At 40.8% G+C, this 24,701-nt stretch overlaps 1 protein-coding gene across 2 annotated transcripts in view; it reads left to right on the top strand.

Annotated features, from left to right (window-relative positions):
- Positions 1-24,701, top strand: part of GRIA1 (glutamate ionotropic receptor AMPA type subunit 1) — a 301,467-nt gene that overhangs the window by 213,624 nt on the left and 63,142 nt on the right. For both annotated transcript variants that reach the window (XM_081305244.1, XM_081305245.1), the window contains exon 11: positions 161-531. In XM_081305244.1, coding sequence (XP_081161370.1) covers positions 161-531 — 371 coding nt within the window. The remainder of the gene's footprint in view (positions 1-160; positions 532-24,701) is intronic.

Here is a 24,701-nt window from a genome sequence, read left to right as displayed (position 1 = left end):
ATTTGTCAGGAATAGAGCCAGAGTGGTTGACTTCTAAATTCTTTCCCATTTTCACATCTTTTCAGAAACAAAAGAATATTCACAGTGAAGAGAGAAATGAGAACAAAGAAAGCTGCTGAGCTCAACTGAATTTTATTTATTTATTTATTTATTTTTGCAGAGAGCTGATGTGGCTGTGGCCCCCTTAACGATCACCTTGGTTCGGGAAGAGGTTATAGACTTCTCCAAGCCATTTATGAGTCTGGGCATCTCCATCATGATTAAAAAGCCACAGAAGTCCAAGCCAGGAGTCTTCTCTTTCCTCGACCCCTTGGCGTACGAGATTTGGATGTGCATCGTCTTTGCCTACATCGGAGTGAGCGTGGTCCTCTTCCTGGTCAGTCGCTTCAGCCCCTATGAATGGCATAGTGAAGAGTTTGAGGAGGGACGAGACCAGACGACCAGCGACCAGGCGAATGAGTTTGGGATATTCAACAGTTTGTGGTTCTCGCTGGGAGCTTTCATGCAGCAAGGATGTGACATTTCTCCCAGGTCAGTTCCCTTTTCTCCTTCGTGCTGTTTTTCTTGGGAAAAAAGAAAATTACTGGAAATTTAAGAGATTGGAATTATTTCCAGATTTCATTGTTTTCAGTTTTTCTACTCCTCTTTATGGTTCATTGTCCTTTGCATACTGTGGATTATCTGGATGCATCTATGGTTGGGCCAGCATTTTGTACTGTCTGATTAATGTGCTCTGTTTCAAGATTGATAGGCATGGGGTGGGGAAGTGGCACCCGTCTGTAATCCCAGCAGCTCAGGAGGCTGAGACAGGAGAATCGTGAGTTCAAAATCAGCCTCAGCAAAAGTGAGGCGCTAAGCAGTTCAGTGAGATGCTGTCTCTAAATGAAATACAAAATAGGGCTGGGGATGTGGCTCAGAGGGAAGCACCCCTGAATCCCAATCCCCAGTACTAAAAAAAAAAAAAAAAAAAAAGATTGATGGCATAATCATGACTGATGTTTCTCTGAAAGGCACATAGAAAGAATGGAGTTGTTGGGGGGAGGGAACAGTGCTATATAACTAACATGTATTGAATACTTATTATACAACAAGCAAGATTTGAGTCTTGTACATGCATCATCTCAATGGAACCTCACTCAGGCAGAAATGGGGCTCACAGTATACCTACCCTCATGTTGAATCTCTTTCCCAAGGTTACACAGCCAGTGGAAGGGTGAGTAGAGACTCACACCACTGTCCTTACACCTGCATGGGGGCAGGGTCGTGGGTTATGAATAGGTCGTAGCACTGGCTATAGTCCACAGACTTTCTGTGTGGCTCTGGGCAAGTGACCTTACCCTGGTGTACCTGTATCTTAAAACGGTTTTCTTCTTCTTGGTTCTGAGAAAGACCTCAGAAAAACTCCAATTCCAGGGATGATATTTATTTCTTCCTAGTGGTTCAAACATGGGCTTTCTCAGAGATGCCTCAAATACCACATTGAAAGTACCAGGGTCATCAAGTCAGCAGGATTTGAACCCTTTATGTGGAACCAGAGTGGCTCCATTTTTGTCTGCTGTATATATTGCATTTGTAGATATGATTTATTTTGCAGGAAAAAAGAAATAAAAAGAGGGGAAACATTTGAAAACTACCAATCTAGACCAATTTCCACTTTTACTGGCTTCCTATCTATGTGTGATGTACTTTCCTTACATTTTGAAATGTTCAAGCCATACATCCCCTCTAATTTACTGATAAATAGTACTGACTAGATTTGTTTGTCCAGTTGCTTAGTGTCTGTGATCTTTCTCCAGTAGACATTCCCCTGTAAAACACCAAATTTCAAAAGCAGGTGCGGAGACATGGCTTAGGATTTGGCCTCCAGAGATAAATCCAGGTCACAAGAGCATTAATACCAGGCTTCATGGAATGCCTGGGAGGCATCTCTACCCGCATTGCCATCTTGCATTTTGAGTGTCAATGAAGACTGACGCTTCCAAGTGGTAATGGAGTAAAATCTTCCTGAGAAGCTTTTCCCAGAACTTATTCTTCCTGCTTCATAATTTGGAAAGTGTCATCGTTCACCATTATAATCTTGTTTTTCTTTAAATAAGAAGACAGTTGGGGGGTGGGGGACGTGGGGGAGGAGGTGTGAGACTGGATGCGTGGCCAATACTGGAAAACACATGGCAAAGAGTAGCAAGAACCAAGCAGGGGAAGGGCTCACTTAAAAATAAATCAGGCCAGTGGATAAACAGTGGGAAGAAATTATTCCTATCATCTACTCAGTGTAATGTCGGCCCACCAAAACACGTCTGTGTCCAGAACTTGTCCTTCTCTGTTAATTCTTTCTCAGTGGGCATCTACCTCTTAGCAGCATCCTTGAGGTTCTATCTCATGCTGGGTTTTCAAACTCCCTGTGATTACTCCAGGGGCCTCAGGCCCACAATTCACAAACTGAATCTTCTGGCACACATGTTTTGTTTAATCTGTGCAGAGTTTGGCAATGGTTATCCAGAACTCAGGGTAGCACCCTCTGGAGCAGATCCATGTGGTCACCCGTTCCCCCAACCCCACCCAGCCTCTCTTCCTTCCCGTGTTTCTCAGATGGCCCCACAGAGAATTTGACTTCATGACCCCTGATTGCAAGAGAATTTTCAAACTGTGCTCCCTGGACTTTTGAGGGTTCTGCTGGGGTAACTCAGGAAGCCACACTAGGATGGAGACAAGACTGACCAGCCAAATATCCAGCCGCCCTCCTCCCCAGCTCTACCAAAACAACCCCACTCTATGTTTCTCCTTTCCCATTGGTAAAATGCAAGGAATGGTTTCTACCTGGGGTATTGCTGTGAGGTTTAAAAGACATGGACATACATAGAAGCTGTACCAATGCCTCACCTTCACATAGGAAGCCTGTAAAATGCATGCTATTTTTTAAAATTTATTTTGTATATTGTACTTTGACTCGACTTCACTAGAAGGAAGGGTGCCACTGATTGGAAAGCCTACTGTGCTCTTCTGAAGAAGTCCAGGGACAAAGAAAAAATAGCCAATGGTTCATCCAGGGACCAAGAATATCTGGATTCTTGGGGCTCCTCCCCAAAGGAACTTGGAAGAAGAATTTGGGATTTGGGATGAAAGGGTCTGATAGATATGACTGACTGTGATGCACCATAGTAATTAGTTTTATCCACTTAGGATAGACTTTTCCCTACTAAGCCCACCTTGCCAATCCCAGAGCTTAACAGCCTGTAAGAGTCAGACTGTGAGTCACAATGTTTCCTGGAAATATTCATTAAAAATAGAAGGTTTATTTCATCTTACTTTGGGCCAGACAAAAAGACAAAGATGCAGGACAGTCATCAGGGTCAGAGGCCAAGCAGAAAATCATTGACACCAGCAGACATTCTTTTGTTGTCTACCTATTTCTCAGTGTTCTTCTAATATGCACAACACTATGTGAAACCCTCTGGCTGCTATAGGAGAAGGTATTTTGTAAGGTGCTTGCATATGTCAAACATTCCTCCAAATGAGCCTCAGTTCACTGCTCACACTGCTTACTTAGAGAATGTATCACAAATCCTCAATAATTTAGGATTTGCAAAACCAAATTTTATCAGAATTTCATGTATCTGCATTTACAACACAAATTCCTTTGTCTCCTTCTACTCGTTTTAAAGTTATTATTAATGTCTAGTAACCCCCCCCAAAAAAAAATGTGGCTGAGTGTAGTTGTCTACAAGTAACAAACCTGATCACAGTAATATGAACAAACTAGGAGTTATCTTTTCCATATCATAAGAATAATGGGCCAGGCACAGTGGTGCACGTCTTTAAAGCCAGGGATTCAGGAGGCTGAGGTAGGAAGATCGCAAGGTTGAGGCCAGCCTCAGCAACTTATTGAGACCTTGTCTCCAAATTTATAAATAAATAAAGGGTGGGGATGTTAAGTGCCCTGGGTTCAATCCCTGGTATCAAAAAAGAAAGAATGAAACAAACATGGGAGCAGGCAGTGGGATAGGGTTCAAGGTCAACTATTCTGTAATTTTCTTGGTCTTTCTTCTAGATCACAAAATGAAAGCTCCCAGACATTGTTTCCTGTGAGAGGGAGTAGAAGTGTTCCCAGCCGTGTCTGTCTCTCTGCATCAGGAAAACGAAAGCTAAGCACAGTACTTCCCACCACTAGTAGATGTCTGCTGCTATCTAGAACATCACAAACAGCAGACTATTTGGAGGGAGGCCCAGAAGGCAGGGATCGAGGCTTTCCAGCCTCTGGAGTAGAAAAGGTGTGATGGATGGTTGGAATCATCCAGCAGCCCTAGCCACATCCCTGAATTTAATGTTTTCTGCATGAGCATCACAAACACATAAAAATGATCTATAATGATTGTTCACTTTATTACTGGCACACATACAGTTTATATACTCACAATTGTGTATTTAAATTTTGTCTTGGGTTCGATTCTCAGCACCACATACTAAAAAAAATAAAATAAAATATTTTAAAAAATATTTAAAAAATTTGTCTTAGACCCCTAGCCAGCAAATGCTCCTGAAATGCTTTAAAACACTTCCATCTTCCCTTTGAAAGGTTTAGATAGAAAATTGGCTTTTTCTAACTTATTTTAACATTGCAAGTTAAAATTCAACTTAGCGGGATTGGGGTTATGGCTCAGTGGTAGAGACTTGCCTAGCATGTGTGAGGCACTGGGTTAGATTCTCAGCACCGCATATAAATAAATTTTTTAAAAATGTCAATTGACAACTAAGAAAATATTTTTTTAAAAAATTCAACTTAGCTGTGATCAAAGATACAATGGTTTTGTCATGAGGTTGATGGCAAGACTAGAAAGCCATCCGTGAACGGACTCTGTAAGGCCTGCTTCCTGTGCCCAAAGACCTATATTTAATAGATATTGTGGATTATTTTTTCCACACAGGGAGATTTTGAGAAAGTAATATACTAAAGGTGAAATGAAAATCAACATAATCAAAATTTATCTTTGGATCCCCCAAATCTCCTTTAAGTCCCTTTCCTCCCTATTTGGGGCCCACACCATTCACTTATTCAACAGATATTGGTAACTGCCTATGGCATGCAGAGCATGGTTTTAGGTGCTGAGAATATGAACTTCAATTGACGATGGAGCTGGATGCAGGGTAGGAGTTTTTGCTTTTGCCTTTGCTGGCACAGTGGTAAAAGGCATTAAACTAGTAATTGTGAACATATGAATTGTGATGTGCTACAAATAAAGTGAACCGGCCATGGATGATAAAGGAAGTGTAATTAAAGGAGACTTACTTAGAGTGTTCCAGGAAGATTTCTCTGAGGCCCTGATGGGTAAAAGGGAGCAAGGTTTATATAGAGCTGAGAGACAAAATAGCCACGTGCAGAGACCCTTAAGAGTTTAGTGCTCTCAAGGACTGGAGGACCAACTTGTGTATCTGGTTTGTAGTGAGTGAAGACAGCAGGGGTTTGAGATCATATTGGAGAAGTAGACCAAGGCAAGATCATGCAGGGCCATGGTATAAATGTGGGGTTTTACTCTAAATGAAATGGAAAGCCATTGGGGTGTTTTAAAACAAGAGAAGGGTTGATTTGCATGCTAAACTACCACTCTGGGAAGCTATAAAGAAAATGAGTTAAAGCAGAGAAGAGTCAAGAGGAGAAACAGAGGGGCTGAACAAGAGGCTCTCACAGCCATCCAGGAGAAATTACAGTGATGGAAATGACGATGATGGTCATGGACATGGATTTATGGTCTACTTGGAAACCGTAATTGACAGGACTTGCTGATGGAGTGGATCTATGAGGATGTAGACAGGGAGGACTTAAGGGTGAACCTGAGAGGGAGGGAGCATTTGGAAAACATGGACGCAGAGACTTTTAGCTCTGTGTAGGATCTGAGGATGCTCTGGTTTATCCATCTCATTACAGATGAGGGAATTGAGGCCTAAGAAGGTATTTTCCCTAATATCACCCAGGCAACACCCATGGCTCACGGATACCCAGACCAATCCTTCCCTACCACGAAGTCTCAACCCAAGGCACCATTACCTACAAGTGAACTAAGAGCAACTGTCTGCAACAGTCATTTCCCCATCCACCTCCATGGAGTTGGTACTTTCCTAGGTTTAGAAGAAGAGGGGTAGGAGGGTCCTTGGAGAATAGAGAAAAATGGGAAATTAAAATTTCAGGTTTCAGAAAGCGCCCTTTTTATCCTGTTCATACTCTGCATTTGCATCAGCACAGATAATAATTATCTCTACCTGGTAAAGATAATTACTCTCAGTGAGAAGAAGTCTCGGGCGGGGGAGTGATGGCATTTTGGAGATCTCCCAGAACCCTAGGTAGCACGGGTACACACACACACACACACACACACACACACACACACACACCCTTCAGCTAATTTACTTGTCGGGACTGACTCACCATGGGAACAGGGTAGGCAAGGAGGAAAACCCAAGCAGATAGCCAATGAAAACTTGACCTTTGTATGCACATAAATTCCATGGCAACCAATATGCCTCCAGCATTGAGACATGATGAGAAAACCTCCCCCTGTACCTCCTGCTCTCCCTCCTACACTTGCAGAGAGGGGCATGGAGACCCATTTCTCTTGCTCATCTTGAGTGTCTTGCTCATCCTGAGGTCACCAGAGTGTTGTGGGGGAGAGAAGAAAGCTAAGAGTTGATGAAAGCAGCCTGAATTTAAAAACTGTTCTCATTTTGAAAACACAAGTCTGGTTTAGGCCACAGGTTCATTGCTGTAAGGGACAGTGTCACAGGATGGTGTGGACAACAGTAGGCAAGAAATGTGGGATGGATGATTAAACACTCTGGGTCTTGGGACGAGGTGTGGGGTTTCTGCTGGGATCCCCTACAGCAGAGTCATTTGGGTGTCTGTCCCAGTGCTGGTTCTCAGACCTGCAGAACAGGAAGCTCTGCAGTTGGTGAGACGGTTGTGAGTGTTTCGTGAACCTCCCCACCCAGAGCAGATGGGCATAAAAGTTTGGTAGTCACTGAGCCAGCATGTTGTCTAGGTAAGATCACTTAAAAAGAACAGAAAGCGAGGTCAATGGGGCAGCAAGAAAGGGTGTCAATTTACAGCCATCAGCACTGATCCTAGGGCCTGCCTGCTCACTGCCCTATGATAACTGCTAATCAGCAAGGCCCTGGGAACAGAGTGGTCAATTGTGACCACGGAAGGCAGAGGACTTGCTGCCTTCCGTGGTCACAAAAGGACCTGCCTTTCTCCCGCAGCCCAGGCTAACAGAAGAGGGTCACAGGGGGATTCACAAGAGTAAATTCCCCTTCAATGCCTTTCCCTCACAAGTAACCCCAAGGCAGAGGGATTAGCCCAGGTGAGGTGACTTTGCAATCCTGGAAGGTGTGGTATGTACATGGACCATCTGTGGGTGGCCCCCATGACAAGAGTTGGTGGAGGGGACTCAGTTTATTCCAACCCATGTTTTCAATTTTAATTCTCTGCTGTCTTATGGTGAGTCCCAGAGCCAGGTTCTGCTACTGAGTAGCTTCACAGACCTTTTCAGAAAGAACACTAAGTTTTGGAAGCTCCAAAAGTGGCATTGGAGTTATTGAAATGAGCTCAATAGCAGGAGAACAAGAGCCTTTCTGGATGCAAATGAAAGTGGTCATTTTCTTTATTTCAGCCAGCAGTTCTGGCCATCAGGTAGTAGGGAGTCCAGTTGCTCTTTCTTCCTTTCTTTTTTTTTATACTTTTATTTCACTTATTTATTTTTATGTGGTGCTGAGGATAGAACCCAGGGTCTCACATGTGCGAGGCTAGCACTCTACCGCTGAGCCACAACCCCAGCCCAGTTGCTCTTTCTTTAGGTAGCACCGAAGTCCACCGCTTGAACCGTTTAATTAAAAGAGAATTTTTCCCCCTCCAAAATTACAATAGGCGCTTTTTCAGAAAGTTTTTCACAGAGATGAATGGGATGTTTAGGATCAATTATGCACATATTTCTTCATCAAATGTTTCTTTAGCATGGTTTCCAGTGCTGTGGGGACCATTGAACAAAGCAAACGTTCCTGTCCTCCTGCTTATCCAGTGGGACAAGCAATAAGCTAAACCAAAATGGAACTGACACTCACATCCCAGTTTGGGGGGATTCTGGTTTACAGGAAGGCGGGGGAGTCAGCCATAATCACACAGACGATTAGTGTAAGTTCAATAACACCAAGTTGGAGCTTGTCTGGGGCCACAGTGAACTGAGTACACATGTGTCAGCTAAAGAAGGCTTCTGTCACTTGTGGACCTTCATTGCCGGGGGAACTCTGTGCAGATCAAACAAGAGCATGCCCACATCTAGCTTCTCAACCACCAGTCTGAGACTCCAGGAAGAAAGGTGATTTTTTTTTTTTTTTTGGTTTCCTGTATAAAAATCTGATGCTTTTCTTTTCTTTTCTTTCACACACTTTGGAAAGTCTAGACCATGAATGGAGGCTGTACTAGGAGAAACATGGACCCCCATATCTCTATGTCTGGAGCCTACCCATGGCTAGCTACATCTGCCTGGGTTCCACATTTTCCCAAAGAGGACCCCCTATTTCTTTTTAAACCCTCACTGGAAATACAGTATCTAAGATCAAGAGACCCATTTGTTTGGGAAGAATTGTGAGTTCTATGAAGGGAAAAATGAGAGTGTTAGTAATTGAGTGGATGGGGAAGGCATGCTCAGACCCCTACAGGGAGGCTGACAGTTTGGCATATTTAGCTACCACCATCCAACTGTGCTGTCAAATCATTTTTGATGCATCATTTGTATATACTTTTATCCTAGCTGTGTTCAAGGGACATAATAGGAAAATTAAGCCCAAGGTACCCTGCAGAAAATGAATAGTGCCAAGGGCACTACACAGAAGCTACAATCCTAGGTGGCTATGTACAGCTGGTGGCTTGAGAAGACAAGGCTTTAACATGATGAGGACAGTACCTGCTGGAAGCCGAGTGGAGTTCCACCCAAGAGGAGATGCAGCACCAGCTGTCAGTCACACGGGCTGGGGGAGGTTAGAAAGAAGCTCGAGCTCAGCCTCCTGCTCATCATGGGGTGAGCATCTTACTCCTGGATCTCAGTTTTTCCTTTTCCAAATGGGAGCAAGATGATATCTACTATGTCCCCAGCTCCCCATCTAAGACTTGTCTCCCCATGAGTCTCAGCTTAGCCATGGCTCTAGCCAAGCCAAGTCGTGCTTTATTTGCCCAGCTTAGTTTTACTGTTATTCTCTTATCCCCTTTACTTGAGGTGACCTCTTCCCCACTCAACTCCTTCCCTCTTTGCAAATGCTGTCTCTCCCCTTGCCCCCACCCAACCTAATTACCCCTCTGAATCTCCACTTTACAGTAACAGCCATAAACTTGAACTCTGGAATAGGGCCGTCTGGGGATTGAACCCTAACTCTACCTTGCTAGCTGGTAAGCTGGAGAAAATAACTCTGCACCTCAGTATCCTCTTTTGGAAAATGGAGATAATACTGATTCTTATATCAACTGGGGTATTTTCGGGACTAAATGACAAATACATGAAATGTATTCCTTTGCACAGGACTCACGCACAAAAGCTGCTGATATTGTTGCTGTCACCTTTGTCATCTGCACCTGACTGAGGGCATCCTGTAATCTTGAACCCTGCAGGATAATTACCCAAGTCTACTCCTTATTGAGGTGCAGATTGGCACACTTCCCACAATTCATTCAAACCCTGGCAGGAGGCGCTGTGCTAAATACAGTGTATGGTGGAATGAAGGATTAGGTCATATTTTCTATGCAATGAAGGGAATTTAATTTCTAGCCATTACCACCCACCTACATGCTACAGGGCAACTCAACTCCTGGTTTCTGAATAGATTTGGAGAAGAGAGGAGAATCGTAGAGAAGGACATTGAAAAAACAATGTTGCTAGTTTTGCCACTATTTGGGAACGTTCAAATCTTCCTTTTCCTGGGAAAAGAGTGTCAATTGTTTTATTTATTGTGCCTAGAGTGCACCAGGCATTCTAGTTGGTGCTAGAATTTGTCACTTCTCATCATCATGCCAACTTCTGCCTGGTATGTCAGCATCATTATGTACATGAGAAACCTGGGGCTCAGAGAGGTTAATTTGCTTGCCCATGAGCACCCAGCAAAGCTGAGATGATAACATGTGTGTGTCTGATTCTAACACCCATGATTTATTCTGGATATACTGCTGTCTTCTCAGACTAGAAATCTGAAGGTAACTTAGGGTATCCTGGGGATTGTTAGAATTTGTGGACAAACAATTTTTTTCTTCTACAGAGTTCCCTAACTCTGATTGCTTTTCTTTAAAAATGGGGTCTTTTGCTTTTATTATTATTATTATTCTATTGTTATTATTCTTTATAGTTGCTCTGTCTTCTGAGGGAGAAAGGTGAGTGTGTTCCACCCCCAACAAGAGTGAGGGCAGAGAGGCAACTGGGGAGAGGGGATAGGGAGACAGAGGGAGAAGCAAAGATAAAGCCACTTTGGAGAGGCCAAAGTGGAGGCCAAAAGCTGTAGAGGAGATGTTTTTAGTTGTGGTACTTTACAGATGAATGAAGGATGAAAAAAACAAGGGGAAAAAATCATAAATGGCCTCAAAAGTATGGGGTTACAAAAGATGTCGACTCGAGACAGTTTTCCTATGGAGATGGTAGTGTTACATACCTCGAGAAAGCTCAGTGTCCATCAGTAGAAATCCAGGCACAGAAATAGCAGTTCACCCACTGAACAGGACCCCGCTGTGGAGGTGGGTGAACTGGGACTGCTGGGCTGCTTTGTGAGGATCTTTCAGGTTGCAGTGCCAGAAGGTAGTGGGTGTGGTCCAGCTGGACCTAAGTTATAGGCTCTTTCCATTGCTCCTCTCTGGAACACAGAACCTCAGGGCTGAGCTCTGTGGCTCTCTGCATTGGTGCTAGAGTTTTTCTGAGAAAGGGAACATTAGTGTGGGCTGAGGTGAAAAGGAACTTTTGGGAAGCATGGACAGTGCCTTGATAGATCACAAGATGTTCTTACAATGACAACAACAAATAGCAAAGAGAAGCAGGAGGGAAACTCCCAGTGAGGTATGACCATAAGCAAAGGCACTGAGGCAGACACAGATTTCACCATGAAACCTGTCTATCAACATCATTCCTAGGCACTCGCTGGTTGCAGAGTTTACCAAGTGCAATGACAATCAATACCACAACATTGGGAGTCCATCACCGGCTCTGAGAAGGCTAGAGTATCACTAATGAAGCTTACAGAGTCCACAATGAGCAATATTGAGCCAGGTCTTCAACTGCCACCAGGAAGATCTCCAGGAAGTGGCTTCCAGCTCTCCATGGAGCCTCACTTTTGATAGGGCGATGGTTTAGTCCATTGTGAACAGAGCCTCAGCAGCTCCATTTTGATTTTTGACATTAAGAGGATGCTGGAGCGTAATTGAGAAGCCACCAGCCACTGCTGCTGTCAGGTTATTTATCTCCTGAGCAGCAGGTGGAAGGGGCCATCAGGCAGGAAGATGCCATCGCTTCTGGCTGGACAGCCACCTGGTATTCATCTTCTCTTTTCATGTCTCACTGTAGGAGTAGGGAAAAAAGAATGGAGAGGGACTTTGTTCTGTTTTGTTTTGTTTGTGCTTACTATATGAATGCCCACGAATACAAGAGAGAATTAATCCAATGTCTGTGTGTGTTATTTATTTATTTAAATACATTTATGTTTTAACGAATACATAAGAACATTAAGATTATACATATTCGTGGGGTGCCATGTACTGTCTCAATACATGTATGGTTTACATCATATAATGTTTAAATCAGTTTAAACAAATCCCTCTCTTAAAACCTTTATCATTAGAAAATGTTCAAAATCATTCCAGCTTTTTGAAATCCACAGGACATTATTGCTTGCTATAGTCTCCCTACTGTGCAAAACATACCAGAACTTCTTACTCTTGTCTAACATACTCTCTACTCTTCCCAGTCTCTGGAAATCACTATTCTATTCTCAACCTCTATGAGGTCAGCTTTTTTAAATTTCATGTATGAGTAAGATCATACAGTACTTGTCTTTCTGTGCCTGGATTATTTCACTTAACATGATGATCTCCATTACTAGCCATATTGGTGCAAAGGATAGGATTTCATTCTTTTAATGACTGAATAGCATTTCATTTTGAGTCACATACCTAGGTTGTTTCCATATCTTGGCGGTTGTGGATACTGCTATAGAGAAGCATGGGAATTCAATGTCTTAACTGAACATCACTTGAGATCTTGAAATTGCATTAGGAACAATGATAAGCATTATGGCAAATTTGAAGAAGCATGAAGCACAAATTCAGACCTTGGAGTTTGCAAGGCAGTGAAATAACCAAGATATGCAAAAGGAAAAGTAGATAATAAGCAGAATGTTATTTGGATAATTTCTAAAAGCAAGATTTATTGTCAGTAGGTAGACAGAAAGGCCACTGATTTGGACTCATATACAAAAGAGAAACTTGGGATTGTCCCAAGAGATAAAGTGAGACTAATAGAAAGAACTCCCAGATGAGGCTGGGTGGTTGGGTAAGCAAAGAAGGGGCAATGACTGTGTTTTGAGAACATGCATTCCTTAATTCAGATCTGCCTGGATTTGGATCCCAATTCCGACATTTATTAAGCTTTAAACCTTGAACCAGGCTGGGCCCAGTGGCACCTGTCTGTAATCCCAGCAGCTCCAGAGCTGAGACAGGAGGATCACAAGTTCAAAGCCAACCTCAGCAATGTAACGAGGCCCTAAGCAACTCAGCAAGACCCTGTCTCAAGATAAAAAATAAATAAATAAAAAGGGCTGGGATGTGGCTTGGTGGTTAAATTCCCCTGGGTTCAATCCTCTGGTTACCCCAGCTTCCCATTAAAACTTTTATCAATAGCTTAAATGCTGAGCCTCAGTTTCCTCAACTTTTAAAATAGGTCATTCATACCAATATCACAAGATTCTTATAAGACTACTATATAAGCAATTGCTGAAGTGTGTTGCAAAGTGTTTAGCTTAGACCAGTGATTCAAAATTCCTAATTCTCTTTCCCTTCCTTTGTGTTAATCACTTTACTTATTTTCCACTGTCCCTGGCCTCTCACCAATCACTTAAGCACAGCTAGAAGCTTTGAGAGACTCACTGACCTGCATCTCCTTATCCGGCTGGGCTCCTGGCCCACCTCTGACCAGAGGGAAGTTCAGAGGCTGCTCCCAGGAGGTGGAAGGCTGCCAGGTGCAGCGTCCTGATTGGCAGCATCGCTCATTTCATTCCAGGGTTATTTCTCAGCTTGGTTCCTGGACAGGGACTAAGTCCAAGTTCCTTCCTGCTTCTCTGGAATGACTCATCTCCTCGGCAATGACCCTTCCCTGCCAAACTACACTGTCCACCAGTTCCCTCCTACTCTCCAGGGCACCTGATAATGTTCATCAACATTATAATGGTTTTGTGTGTATCCCAAAGGGACAGTTACTGGCTTTGAGGAACTGTAAATATGCAGAGCTTTTTCAACAGAGTGGAGAGCCTGGTGTCTGGACTTAGACCCGGGTTTCATTCTGCCTCTTACACTAACTTGCTATGTGACCCTGGCAACTAGCTTTGCATCTCAGATTTGTGTTAGTTGCCAGGGTCACATAGCAAGTTAGTGTAAGAGGCAGAATGAAACCCCGGTCTAAGTATGAACTCTGCAGGAAAGGGGCACAGTGGGAACTCTTTCTCTGCTTATGTCTGGGGCCTCTGGTGGAAAATACAAAGGGTGGTGGGTGAGCAGACAACTGGGGGATGGAATCATCTGAAGGCACTCTGTTAAGTGTGTGGCAGCCGAGGCTGTTGGCCTGAACACCCACACATGCCCTCTTCATGCTCCTGTGTGTGCTTGCTCCAAGAACCAGTGTCCCAAAGAGAAGCAGGTGGAAGCTGTATCTCCTTCAAAATAGTGTGGCTCCTACCCAATCAGATTAAAAGGGAAAGAACATAAATTCTGCCTTTCAGGAGGACAGGTGTCAACCGCACATTGTAAGGAGAATATATGGAAGGGTTATTGTGGCCATCTTTCACACCTTATATAACACATGATGATAAGGGGTCTGGGGATTGGGCTCAGCAGTAGAGCGCTCGCCTAGTGCATGCAAGGCCCTGGGTTCCATTCTCAGCACCACATAAAAATAAATAAATAAAATAAAGGTATTGTGTCCATCTACAAATGAAAAATAAATTTTGAAAAAAAAATGATGAAGAGCTGGAGTTGTAGCTCAGCAGTTAGAGCACTTGCTTTGTACACATGAGGTACTGCATTCGATTCCCAGCACCACATATAAATAAGCAAATAAAATAAAGGACCATCAACAACTAAAATAATACTTTAAAAAAATGATGACACGGCCATTTGGAATCATTGTGAAGACTCAAAGTGATAAGGTATTTAAAAGACTTAGCAAAGTTTCTGACATGTAATAAGTGCTCATAAAAGGCATGTATTCTTTCTCTTTCCAAGTAGAGATGCATATGACATTTATAATTAAGGCTTATTCATATTTTGTGCAGTTGGTATTTGTTATTTTATGTTCATAAAAGATGTTTGTAAATATTTGTTTAGCTAATATATCAACAGATCATCTTCCTTATCAATCTACAGAATAGAGTATTAATAAGATTTTTTAAATTATTGTTTTGTTTGTATGGGGTATTGAACCTAGGAATGTTCTACACTGAGCTATACCTCCAGCCCCTTTTTATTTCTTATTTTGAGACAGGGTCTTTCTAAGTTGCTGAGATTGGCCTGGAACTTGCAATTTTCCTGCCTCAGTTGCTGGAATTACAGGTATACACCACTGTACCCAGCTAAAATAGAGTTTTAAAAGTCATGTAGTTGCTTGTATAACCACCTCATTTTATGTTTTGGAAAATCAAATTTGAGAGCATTCCTATAGCCTGTTAAGTTAGCATTGACCATTTTATAATCCAGACGTGGATAAAGCATTTTGGTTGAAAATAACTCAAGTGACCCTTAACAAACAATGAGAACTTTTCAAAAGACTAATCTTTAGATTTGAACACCTTTCAAGTTACTTAGGGCTTTCAACGTCATTGTAATCCCTTGGGACAAGTGAAAAGGGACAGGAGAATCACAAAAGATTGATGTGTTCTCATTTGGCCTCAGAAAACCCTGAGGCAATTCTGAACACTGCAGGAGCCAGGTCATAGCCATTGCTTTTGTGAGACCTTATATACTGAGTCCCCTTCCCACAGTCAAGGGTCTCCACTTTGTGATATTGTTTGCTCAATGGAGTTAGCAGAGAACAATCAAAGCTTAGCAAAACTGAGGTGATATTTACTTCTCAGGGTAAGTAGAGCCAAGAGGACCAGAGGGAAGGGGCTTGGATTGTACTTTCTGGTCAAGGCTGTGGAGGGAGCCTGGCTGGACAAGGACAGCAGCCAGAGGACAACTGCAGCTGCATGAGCTAGGGGAACTCATTTTGCTTCTCAGGCCTGAATTTCACAGTCTGAATTGATCTGATGTTCTATAAGGGAAAGTATTGACTGAGCCTTGCAGCAGTCCATACTTTGCTTAGCACCATAAAGAGCATGCTGGAGTAAGAAAGGCCAGCTGTTGGCTTCCTTGACGTTGAGGAGATAAGATTGACATAACAAGGAACAGTAAATTTACAAACCTCAGGTGTATCCTGGGCTCCAAGTGCTATGGACGGGTGATCCTAAAGGGAGAGATGGACACCGATAAAGAAGGTCAATCCTCATCTCTTCATCTGGCAGGAGAAACACGAGATGTATACATGAATAAATCAGAAGCAAACCCATCCACCTTCTCTAAAAAGCCAGTGACTCCCGCATTTCACCATGTATGTTGAAACAAATCAAACTCCAGGAGGAGCAAGAAAATCTGTATTTTCCTATTGTAGATTCTACCAAACCATTTTTATAGTTTATTATGTTGCTTGATGTTTTACTTCAACCTCTTTTTATTTGGCAGAAATTTTCCTCTCTTAAATTTGGGATAGTAAATTGAGCTAAAGAAGATTTTAGTAGGAGAGAGGCTTCCCTTTGTTATCACCTTTTGACACATAATTTATTTTATTTTATTTATTGGTACTGGGGAATGAACCCAGGGGCACTTTACCAATGAGCCACATCTCCAGTTCTTTTTATTTTATTTTATTTATTTGTTTGTTTGTTTGTTTTTGAGACAGGAGCTAAAATAGCTGCTGAGGCTGGTCTTGAACTTGCTGTCCTCCTGCTTCAGACTCCCAAGTTTCTGAGATTACAGATATGTGTCACCATGCCCAGCTGATTTTATTTTTATAAATTTTATGGAGGTATAACAAACAAAGGAATAAGTGACCAAGTCATAAATTTACATATCAATTAATTTTCATTCAGTGAAAACATCTGAGTAATCATCACTCAAATTAGTAAATGAAATACTACTGTGATCACAGACACCTCCCCTTGTCCTCTTCCTCACACTTTCCCCATGACAAAAGTAACCACTATCCTGACTTTAGTTTTACTGTTTGGGGATCTTCTAAATGAAATGGTAGAGTATGTATTGTTTCATGCCTGTTTTTTTCACAAAATTTTATTACGAGATTTATTCATGTAATTACCTAGTCATACTTCATTTATCCTCATTGTTGAATTGTATTCCTAAGTCTATTTTTGAAGATGAACCTTTGGTCTATTTCCAGTGTGAGGGTTATTATGAGTAGGGATGCTATAAAGACTCTTTCAAAATTCTTTTGGTGAGCACACATTCTTTATTGTTGTATATCTAACTAGGAATTGTGTGTATTTCCTAATATATTTTCAATTAAACTGTTTTCATGATTGGCAGTACAAAGTCAGAGCACGCCTCAGCATTGTATATAAGTTGCAGTTGCTCCACATTTCACTTTAGCAAGTAGGTAGTGTTATAACATCACATTATAATTTTAATCTGCACTTCCCTGGTAATTAGCCACTTGGATTGCTAGTGTCTTTTATAAAGTAACTGTAAGTCTCTTGTCCATTTTTCTATTAGGTTATCTGTTTTTCTCTTATTGTTTTCTCTTATATATCCTTGACACTAGAAATTTTTCCATTGTTTGGTTCATCAGTATGGTTTCCCATTCTGTGGTTTCCATTTCCATTATCATAACAGTGTCTTATGACAAAGAGAAACAAACAGTTTTAATGTAGTTCAGTTTAGCCAAAGTTTTTCATTATGGAAAAGACACTGTGTGTCTTATATAAGAGGTCTTTGCCTACTTTAAAGTCATGAAGATATTCTTTTATCTATCATATAGGTATGAGTGAGACAGAGTAAAGATTTAATTTTTTCTACATGTAGATATCCTATTGACCTTGAATGATTTACTTCAAGGTCACCTTCCCCCACCCCAATGTCTTTGTGTACTCCTTTCTCATAAATTAGTCATCAAATATATGCACATCTGTTTTTGGACTCTTGATTCTATTCTGTTGCTATACTTGTCTATCCTGTGCCTATACTACCCTATCTTAATTACCGTAGCTTTTTAATAAGTCTTGATAACTGCTACTGAGGCAGAGGCTGGATAATCTCACAGAGGGAGAGGTATAAAGGAATTCTTTTTACATAAAGACTCATGTGAAATAATATATGCAGTGTATTCTAATTGTGAGATACTGTGATTCTGTTGAAGTACCAATGATTGTGACTTTTCTCAAGGATTTAGAATAAATCAATTACTGACACTCTATGTCAGTGATTTTTTTTTTCCTGGACATGTTTAAAAACATCTTAAACTGATGGGTAAAACTCAGGATATTTGTAGATAGAAAATGTATCCTTTAGCATCTAAACATGAAGCATGCACAACTCTAGAGACTGCCAGAGAAAAGGCAGAGAAGGACTAATTCTCTTTCCTTTAAATTAACCTAAAAAGAAGAAATTATATTTCAAATGAGAGAGAAGGTAATGGGGACCAAAAAGGAATTCATTATGCATTCAAAACATGGTTTCTTTTATTGACCTTTAGTCTTAATGCATGAGGAAAGCTCTGAGCTTCATGGACACATCATAAGAGAGATGAAAAATAGAGAGGTTGTTTTTAGGTAGTGCATTTTTTTTTTTACCAGTGGAGCCTCAGGGTATTACTAAGTAATGGCTGTGTTGGGGCCGTTAATCAAGGGGTATTGGCTGACTCGTGGATCACCCAGCTCTCTGCACATGATAAAAATAAAAATAATTCACAGAAAAAGCAAACTCATCTATAGCCTTGAACCACAGTGCAAAAACTATTCTGTGCAAAATTTGGTTCCATTTCATCTTGTGAATTTTCTACCCCTGTTTATGTCAACCATGGTGAAATGATGTGGCTTTGAAAGGATAAACAATGTTCCCTTTCTGTAGCAGTAGAACAAAACCCCCCCACACTCAATAAATCAAAATGGCACCAGCAAAAATCGAACAATTCTATCATTTGCTGAAACCTCTAAAACCCTCAAATTTGTTCAAGGACGTCTGTAAACAATTCAATCCATCAGTGTTAACAAAAAAAAAAATGTGTTAGGCATTTACCATGGACTCAAGACTAGCCTAGGTGAGTGAGAGATTCTCAAGGAGAATAGCATGTAATCTCTATGAACTCACACACAAAAATTATTTCTTAATTTCACTCATAATTAAACATTCAACAACATGGTGCTAACTTTCTTAGGCCTGTTCTTATAGCATCATAGACATCTTTACATCTTATCACAGTTGCTTGTTCAATGCTTGTCTCTTGGACTATTATTTTTAAATTTTATCATGCATATAAATTGTCAGGGATCAGGTTCTAATTCAGTAGGTCTGGGGTAGAGCATAGGTGTTTGCATTTTTAACAAAGTCCCAGGTGATGTTAATGCTGCTTGGATTAACAAATTCAAGGTTGACTCTGATTTCAATGAAGACCTCAGTATGTTGCCCATTCCAATAATTGCAGCACCTACCACAGAATGGTAGCCCCCTACCACTAATGAATGTCTCCTAAGTGAAGGAGTCAGTGAATGAATGTCTAAATAAATAGTACTTGTGATTTGTACTTATCAATTCATGTTATACAGGCAGACATGAGAAAAGTTTAGCGTCGTGTGCACAAATATAGGAATGACCATATTTATGGTTTGACAAAATGAAGAAGATATCATGACAAAAGTAAAAATAGATATGAAAATAGTGTAAAGCATAAAGGGTTTTGGAAAACCAGGTGAAGGATGGAATGTTATGTGGAAAATGAAAAACAAGTTAGTAAATTCACAAATAGGAAGAAGATGGACTGAAAGTTTTCTTTTGAGATGCTTAATGTAGTGGCTGGCATTAGACAGCCTTGTAAGTGGTGTAGTGGGCACTGCAGTGGATGGCTGTGTTATTCCAAAAAGGAAATCATGAAGTCCCTGACTGGTTTCTGAGCAGTTAGAAGAAGGGAAGAACTGAGGGTGAATTTCCCTCATATTTGAATGACAGAATCTACTCTCTCCCTTCAGGTCACACCCTGCAGCTGCTGAACCCTAAGAGAGCACTGAGATCCAGCTTGAGTCATTTGAGGGTTCAGACTCCAGGGTGACCATCACATAGGGCTTTATGGGTCATGAGGTCAGATGTGCCAAGAGACAAGGTTCAAATGAGAGTTCTCCCTGCTTCTTGGGTCTTTCCCTAAAGTGTGCTCTGACACTCCAAATCTAGTCCTCTAACCATGATGATCAGATTCTACCAACTCTTTTCCAACACTGCAGATGAAGCCTAAACCTATCAATGTAACCTTCAAACCCTTTAAAAGCTGATCCCTACTTTTCTAGACTTATCTGCTTCTCCTGCACCATCTCCATCTCCATCATTTCCACCTCTATCTTCATCTCTATCCCCAGCCCTATTTTCATCTCCAACTCTTTCCTATATTCTCCTGTGTTATTTTCTGTTCCAAACTTGTGGGCTGTCTTTGAATTTTTACCTCTGTTCCTTTGCCTGGAGAGTATACCCCACCCTTCTCAGACTAGTAAATTCATTTTCACAATTCAGATTTAATAACACTTTCTGAAGGATTGTCTCCTGATTTCCTCAGCTACACCTGCTAAGACAATCTGTGGCTCCTGCCTCAGAACTCCCATGTTCTTTCCACATATTGCTATTAATTCTCAGCATAGTGTCTGTGATTCTAAAATTCCTCTTTTTCCAAGGTAGACTGAGAATTCCCCAAGAGCAGAACCTGTTTTTTCCCCTTGCTTTATGGGAGGTATGATTGAAAAATAAAAACTGAATATGTTTAAGATATAAAAGATGCTGTTTTGGTATACATAAAATCAAGTTAATTAACCTATCCCATTCATATAGTTAATGTGGGGTGTGTGTGTGTGTGTGTGTGTGTGTGGTAAGAGTACTTAAGATCTGTTCTCTTAGCCAATTTCAATATCTTCCCATTTTCCCCATTTTCCCAACCCTGGTAATCACCATTCTATGAGTCTGACATTTTCAGATTCCTCATATAAGTGAATCATGCCTCATTCGTCTTTTTATATCTGTCTTATTTCACTTAGCATAATGTCCTCCAGAGGTTCATCCATGTTGTCACATATGGTAGGATTTTCTTCTTTATTTTCCAGGCTAAATATTTCATTGTGTATGTGTGTCATTTTCTTTATTCAGTCATCCGTCAATGGACACATAGATTGTTTCTGCATCTTGGTTATTGTGAATAGTGCCACAGTGATCCTAGTCTGCAGATGTCTCTTTGAGATACTGGTTTTATTTCCTTTGGATACAGTCCCAGAGTGAGATTGCTAGATCATATGGCAGTTCTATTTTTAAATTTTTCAGGACTTTCCCTATTGTTTTCTGTAACAGCTATACCAACAGTGTGTTCCCATTTTTCCACATCCTTACATTCTTGTTATCTTTTCACATTTTGTTAATAGTCATCCTAAGAAGTAAGAGGTGATATCTCACTATGGGTTTTGATTTGCATTTCTCGAATGATTCCTGATGTTGAGCACCTTTTCATATATATGTTGACCATTATCTATCTTTTTTTGGAAAAAAAAACTATTTAGGTCCTTTGCCCACTTTGTAACTGAGCTATTTGGGTTTATTTTTGTTTTGCTTTTAGTTTTGATTTTGCAATTGAACTGCATGAACTCTAGATGTATTTTGTATATTGACATTTCATGGGATACGTGGTTTAAAATATTTACTCCCAACCCATAAGTTGCCTTTTCATTTTGTGCATCGTTTTTTTTGCTGGGCAATTTTTTTTTTTAGTTTGATACAGATGTGCTTTGTTTATTTTTGCTGTTTTGTTTGTTTGTGCTTTTGGAGTCATACAAAAAAATCATTTCCAAGACTCATGTTAGGAACTTGAATTGCTCTTTATACCAAATGGACCTAACAGACATATTCAGAACATTCTATCCAAAAGCATGGAATGTGTATTCTTCTTAAGTACACGTAAAACATTCTACAGAGTTGTGTGTGGTGATGCACACCTATAATCCCAGTGGCTCAGTAGGCTGAGGCAAGAGGATCATGGGTTCAAAGCCAGCCTCAGCAACTTAGTGAGACCCTGTCTCTAAATAAAATATTTTAAAATGGCTGAGGATGTGGCTCAGTGGTTATGTGCCCCTGGGTTCAATGCCTGGTTTTAAAAAAAATTCTATAGGATAGGATGTCCATATGTCTCCATCTTTGGATCCACTTTCCCTGATACTCACAATAGCAGTTCAGTAACATATGATGTTATTATGTACTAAGTGCCCACCACCTGGGCTGGAATATAAACCATACCATTCCTGTGTACATAAGTTCCTATCCAGTAGCAGGTGTCTAACCCCAGCTGGGTGTCCAGCTCATTGCAGGGGTTCAATAAGCTGCAAAGGGAATGAGAGTTTCTCTAGTAAGGACTTCTCTGACTAAGACCAGAGATTGTCTTGGTGTTTCACCAGTGTCATTGCAGAAATACTAGATGAAAAAGGAAATTTGCCAAGACTTGATAGTATCTAGCTTCATAGCCTCAGCCAGGGTGGATGGGTATCCATAGAACATGCCAGGTTTAGACTACAAGTTTCAATAGTCCACCAGGTATTTACACATGTGCTGTCCTGCAGGCCCTATGCTGTGCCTAAAGAAAGGATATTGTGATAAGGAGGGTGCAGCCCTTGCCCTTTAGGGGCTTCTCAGTCTAGTAACCAGGATTGCAGTGTGATGTGTACTGAGACAAAGAAGAACAGAAAGTTATGAGAATGCAAAGTAGGGCCCTTAACTCAAACTAGGCTTCCTGGAGGAAGTTGCTTTTCAACTAGGGTGGAAGGATGAGTAGGTATTAGTCAAGGGAAAGGCAACAGAAGGAAGCTTCAGGAAGCAGCCTTGTGAGCAACTGTCAGAACTCAGATCCTATTTTAAACATGACAGAACACCATTGAAAAGTTTCCAGCGGGAGGATGAGTCAATCTGATCTACATGTTTAAAGGATCTCTCTTAGCACAGCAGTTCTCAATCAGGAACATGTTGCTCCCCAGGAGCATCTGGCAATGCCTAGAGAAAACCTGGGCTCCCACAAATGGGAGTGAGGGGCTACGGGCACCCGGTAGGTAGAGGCCAGTGATGTTGTCAAACACCTGTCATGGATAGGAGAGTGCCCACCTCTAAGGATTATCTGGTTACATCCTAAATAACAAAATTAGAATTAAATTAACTTGTAAGGTTTTATATACCTCTTATTATTATAGTATATTATAATAATCATTCTATTTTATTATTAGTTGTTGAACTTCTTGTGTCTAAGTTATAAATCAATCTTTATCATAGGAATGTCAGTACAGAAAAAAACAGTATAGATAGTGTTTGATTCCATGTGCACTTTCAGGTCTCCACAGGGCCTTGGAATATATTCCTAGCAAATGGTGGGGGTGGCGGGCAGTTAATATTTTTAGGTATATAAAATCATGCATGGACTGAATTATTGTTTGATTCAATAAATTACTGATGGTCCTAAAATAAATGTACAGAAGTGAAATGTATCTTTAATATTTAAAGTATTTGACCCTCTCCAGTGAGCAATGTAAGGAAACATTTATTATGATGGTTTCAGCTAGAAAAATCCAGGACAAATAGTTCAAAATTAAGCAGCCTTTTTTCAACTGCCATAAATCTCAAAATAGTGTCAATGGTAAAGTAAAAATTGAAATAAAAAAAAACGAATTATCTGGCCCCAAATTTTAATAGTTCTTGGGTTGAGAAAACTTGTAAACTGTTGCATAAAGAATTACCTGTTAAAGACTTTTAAGAAGGCAACCAATTAGAAGATATTACATTTGTCAATCAAGAAATGATGAATACATGTAGAGTGATTACTAAGGGGATTGTCAGAAATTAGGTGATCCACAATGTGTTATGAGAGTGAAACCAATAGACTCTTGGATGGATTGGAAATTGGCTGTGAGGAATAAAGAGTAGTTAATGTTTTAGGCCTCAGTACTAAAAACAATGAGATGCGAAACATTTGTGGATTAATAGGTATATGGAATGGAGAAAAGCCAAGGGCTCACTTTGGGACATATTAGGTTTGAAATATCTATTAGACCTGCCAGAGGAAATATGCAATAGGTTCATGAGTCTGAAGGTGAGGGACAAGTTCCAGATTCAACTTCAACTTTTTAGGAATTATCAACATACAGGATTTAAAATCATGGGGCTGGAGAAGGTTACCTTGGGGGATGAGTCTAGTGAGGTCCAATTCCAGGTCCTCAAGCATTGGGAGGTCATGAAGAGGCTTCAGAGAAGTGACAGGGAATGAGCAGCTAGTGAGGGAGTTTTTGTGTCCCAGAAACCAAGTGAGGGGCATGTGTCAAAGGGAATGGCATAAACACCCATTCCAATAAAAGAGGTTATCTGTGTAATTCTTTTTATAAAGAATCTGATCTCCAATTTCCATTTTTTCTTATAAAAATGCATATGTAAATGCTGGTATTTTATGCCCCTTTGCAATCATTTTCATAAGAGAAGAAAAGAAGCAGTAGGTAAACTGAAACTTACATTAAAAATCACATAAAGTGAAGTTGGGAAGGGAACCTGAGCAGAGTGGAGAGCAGTTTGCATACAGACGTAATACGGTTGAATGCACTATGATAGTAATTTATAGTTCCTATTTATCAAGGAGACAGGCTTGGTCTCTAGCCTTATGTACAATTGCTAGGTGTAGGGGTGGTTGAACCCAGAACTCATTTTAACGACATCTCCCTGGATTCAAAGACACTTTCATTCTTCTCTGTGCTTTACCTTTGAAAGAGAGTCTGATCCTGTTATCTTTGACGGTGTACAGTGCAATGCCTACAGTGAGATAGGTTCACACCTTGGAGTCCTCTTCATTTTCCAGGCCCTTCAGACCTCTGGATTAGGATTGCCCTGAAAAACCATAATGGATCTTCTAGACCTATGTCAATCAAATGTCATCTCTCCCTGCACCCTTCCTCAGTTATTTGCATGAAATATTCAATGAGGATGAAATGTGGCACATACACAGCCTCTTAACCATACTTTGAACTTGATTCCCCAACATACTTTTGGGGTGAGCAGGAGAGGGTATTGGGAATCATTAGGGAATAGTGTTCTCTCTGGCCTCACTCTGGTTCTATAAGTAAAATATGTAGAAAACTCAATCAAGATAAGGAATACATTGGGTTAAGTT

The sequence above is a fragment of the Spermophilus citellus genome, assembly GCF_964194105.1.
Source record: "Spermophilus citellus genome assembly, chromosome: 1".
NCBI lineage: Eukaryota > Metazoa > Chordata > Mammalia > Rodentia > Sciuridae > Spermophilus > Spermophilus citellus.
The sequence above is the reverse complement of the archived record's forward strand: the minus strand, read 5'-3'. Positions and strand labels throughout refer to the sequence as shown.